This window comes from Trypanosoma cruzi, genomic scaffold, assembly GCF_000209065.1.
Source record: "Trypanosoma cruzi strain CL Brener 1047053517045 genomic scaffold, whole genome shotgun sequence".
Taxonomy (NCBI): Eukaryota; Euglenozoa; class Kinetoplastea; order Trypanosomatida; family Trypanosomatidae; genus Trypanosoma; species Trypanosoma cruzi.
Window position 1 is genome coordinate 111,537 of NW_001849548.1, and position 3,770 is coordinate 115,306.

The window sequence follows — 3,770 nt, forward strand, 5'->3', positions numbered from 1 at the left end:
GTGCGTTGTCCGTTTTTGCTCGTTGATACGCTTGACATTTTCGGTAGTGAACTGCGCGTGAGGCACTTGTTGGGGAGACCGTGGAGCTGTCGCACGATCCACATGTGAGGCCTTCTGCAACGATTGGAGTTTCAGAGTTAGTGCGTCGGGCGTGTACCTTCATACTGTGGGCGGACGAGAAGACGCTGCTGCAGCTTGGGCGGGGCGACGTTGATCTGCTGCTCGTCGTTCTACGAGGAGGTGCCGTGGACACGCCAGGTGGAGGTTCCGGAGGAGGTCGGGGCGGTCCTGCCTCTTCAGTGTGAGGAGAGGAGCGGCACCACCGACATAATGGGTTGCTTGTGATCTGCAGGGCGCGTGCTGGTATGCCGAGGAGTGGGCAGGAGGACGTCAATCAGCCGCTTGTTGGTCGGCAATGAGTGGCGGTATTCAAGTCAGGAAGAGGTTACGGCGGAGGCAGAGCACAGACGCGGTCCCAAGAGTACCGCAGCACAGCCGATTACAAAGGGCAGGGACGTGGTGCCGCCATTCCTCGGAGCATCACAGGACTGGGATCGAGAGGGCACCAAACTGCTTCGCACGGGCCTCTATCAGCATGGAGAAGCCACGGTGGAGGGCATGATTGCGGTCCTCCCATTTGCGGAGCACGTCAACTCGAGGCAGGCTGCCGCTGCAACACACTCGGCCTGCTCCATTCCGTCCAGATACATGTGGGAATGTCACGGCTGCCGCGCGGCATGGTGCCTTTGCGCATCTACAACCATGTGGTCACCGAGGCCAGAGGTGTTCCACACGCCGAGGTGGAAGCATCACAGTCGGCATCACGCAGGACAAAGGCGACATGTTTCCGTTGTGGCAGCATGCCTGCCTGTCGCGGGATGCCGTCCTCCGTTCCCGCAGTGTGGGATTGCAGATGTTGGTCCGAGTCTATGTAAACGGGTGGAAGTACAGTGGGAGACACGCAGTACGCGTTGCGCAGTAGATTAGGAAACGAGATGCGGCCGCTAATCCGCGTTGCCTGTGCCGGGACGTCAGAAAGCTCAATCTCCATGCCGCTTGGGGTGGCGGCGATGTCCTCTCCTGACGTCGTGGATGGTGAGCGACCGTCCCGGAGCTCATGGTGTGAGTTCAGGTCAACCGCAATAGGCGCTGCAGGACCAAGGCGACGAATGGTGCTCGCAGAGTGAGCAATTACTGTAGGAAGGCTGCAGAGGTTCACCACGCACATGCTGGGGCTGGCCGGTGGGCACACGCGGAAGGCGGTGGTCTCCAGGCAGTTGGTTCCAGCAGCGACAGGCGCCCGCACGGAAAGGTGTGGCGCACCAATAGGGTCACGCCACCGGCACGCCCACTGCAGGCCTGGTGGAAGTCAATGCAGCCAATGAGCCTCGTCGCTGGCACTCTGGTGCCTGCACTCATGCAGAAGAGCCATGTCGGGCCGGTACTGCGCCAGTCAAGCAGCAAGGGCAATCCTGAGGGGGAACGGCTTGAACTTCTGAGATGCGGCTCTTGTGGTCACCACCGCAGCGGGTGATGCCGGCGAAGTGACCGCAATGAAACGACTGTGCGGTTGTCAGTCGGGCTGCAGGCAAACCGCCTCGCCGCCCCACAACCGACAGAGCGTGGGATCCTCTCGAGGGGTGACGCCGTCGTGGTCCCCATCACGCCCGCAGCAATGCCCTGCTGCAATCGCTCCCACAGAGAGACAATAAAGAGTCTTGTGGATGTGTGCCAAGAGCACAGCGACTGTCATTGCCAGAGAAGGCCATCGTGGCACCGTCCGTCACGCGTCAGCACACACCGAGCAACGCACGCATCCGGCAGAGCAAAAACAACTAGGAGAGTGGAGAATGACCCCAAGAGCAGGCAACACCTTCACACGTGGCAGGCATCGTGCAGTGGCGTCAGTCGGCCTCCAGCACTATGCAACAAACGTACCACACGCATCCATCCAATGACACCGTGATTCCCACTGCTAACGGTAGACACGCAGCGACCATACTATGTCAGCACGGGATGCAAGCCAACGTCCCGCCGTCGCCAAGACATTCCTGCAGAGCACCGCGCAACTAAGTATATGTGTGTGTGCTGGAGGAGCAGAAGAGAAGAGGAGAATAGGGAGGCACATCAGAACAGCAACAGGCACAACTGGAGAGCAGCGACAAATGCGGCACGATCCCGACATCAAAAATCACGCACGGTGACAACAAATACAAAAGCAAAAAAACAAAAAAATCCTTAAAGAAAAACACGGCGGCAGGGCGTGGCTGTGTGTGTGTGGCGCTGCGGGTGTCTGCCAGCCCTGGCCGCAAGAAAACAAAGCAAGAGGGAAGAAATGTGTGCGCCGCCCCACAGGCCCTCGTCGCACGCCCACACGTCACGGCTCCCTCAGCGCGCCGTTCGTCGCGGCCCCTCCTCATGCGTGCAGCAGGCGAGGCGCACAGGGCCGTCGTCATGAGCGTGTCGGTGGGTGTGCGAGTGGAGCAGTTGGGCGGGAACACACGGCACCCCTCGCAGGAAGAGTGCAGCAACAAACAATTAAAGAGGGAAGAGTAGAAAAGAAAAAGCGTCCACAGTGATTGCCCCAAAAAAGCAAAAAAAAAGAAAAAAAAGGGAACGAAGGAAATGAGAGAAAAAAACAATAAAAAGTAATAACAAAAAAAAAAAGAAAGAAATGAAGAGAAAAATCACACAACCAGAAAAAACGAAAAAACATTTAAAATATTTTAAAGCAAACAGCAAAGAAAAATAAAAAACACTTAAAACAATCATAAGAGGACAAAAAACAGAAACAGTTACGGTGCTCCGCCCATGCAGCCAGGCAGGACGGCAGCGGTGCGTGTCGTGCAAAAGAGAGCACCAACGGGCCTGCATGGGTGTGCGTGCATATATACAATGGGCACATTATTGTGTGTGCCTCGTGGGGTGAGGTGAGGGCGAGAGTCCATGCAAAGGGACACACACACAGAGTGAGAAGGACGAGTGTGTGTGCGGGCGGTGTGCGGCTCTCTCTCCCTCACTCTCACGCGACCACCACCGCAGCCGCAGCCGCACACGCAACAACAAAAAGAAGCAAAAGAGGGGGGGTGGTGTGGGAGACCGCGGTGCTGCCGTCACTGTCGCCAGTCGTCGCCGTTGTATTTTTCGTGGCTGCCGCCGTCACTGGTGTTTCTTTCGGATTGGCATCTTTATTTTCATTTTGTTTTTCTTCTCGTGTCTCTGCACCATCAGCTGCTGGGTCATCGTCTCCAGTTGTTGGTGTGCTGTTGGGATTTGTTATATTCGATGCTCCCTCCGCGCCAGAAGGTAAACTTGGCTGCTCTTGACTGCCTGCTGAGATCCCCTCTGTGGTGCCGTTAACAGCTCCTTCTTTCATTGTCACTTCCTCTTCATTCTCTTTCGCATCGACCTCTCCTTCCCCTTCTTTTTCTTGTTCCTCTTCTTCCTCTTCCTCTTCCTCTTCTTCTTCGTCGTCGTCGTCTTCGTCTTCATCCCTAGCTTCTTCTTGTTGTTTCGCTTCTCCCTCGTTTGTCTCCTCCTTTTCTTCTTTTGCATTTTGAACCCCGCTATCCTTCGTTGGACTTGCCGTTTCTGGTGCTCCTCCTCCGGATTGTGGTGCCGTTGCCCCTTCTGCTGGCGCTTTCTCTGGTTCTGACTTCGTTGGTGCGGGTACTTCTGTCACTTCCTGTTCACCGCTTTGAACACCTTCTCCGAGCGACATCTGTGGCCTTTCTCGTTTTTTGAGGTTTCTCTTTACTGGACGCACTATC

At 56.1% G+C, this 3,770-nt stretch overlaps 1 protein-coding gene across 1 annotated transcript, besides 3 other annotated features; it reads right to left on the reverse strand.

Moving 5' to 3' along the window:
• Nucleotides 1-3,770: a sequence feature (areas not merged during assembly with more than two copies in the genome that could not be assigned to a particular haplotype).
• Nucleotides 2,587-2,687: a sequence feature (A-rich).
• Nucleotides 3,023-3,770, reverse strand: Tc00.1047053424499.10 (mucin-associated surface protein (MASP), putative; the record flags this gene model as incomplete). Its single annotated transcript, XM_798029.1, has 1 exon — nt 3,023-3,770. A coding segment is annotated over one exon (748 nt), but the record flags the coding sequence as incomplete, so codon positions are not given.
• Nucleotides 3,411-3,549: a sequence feature (CT-rich).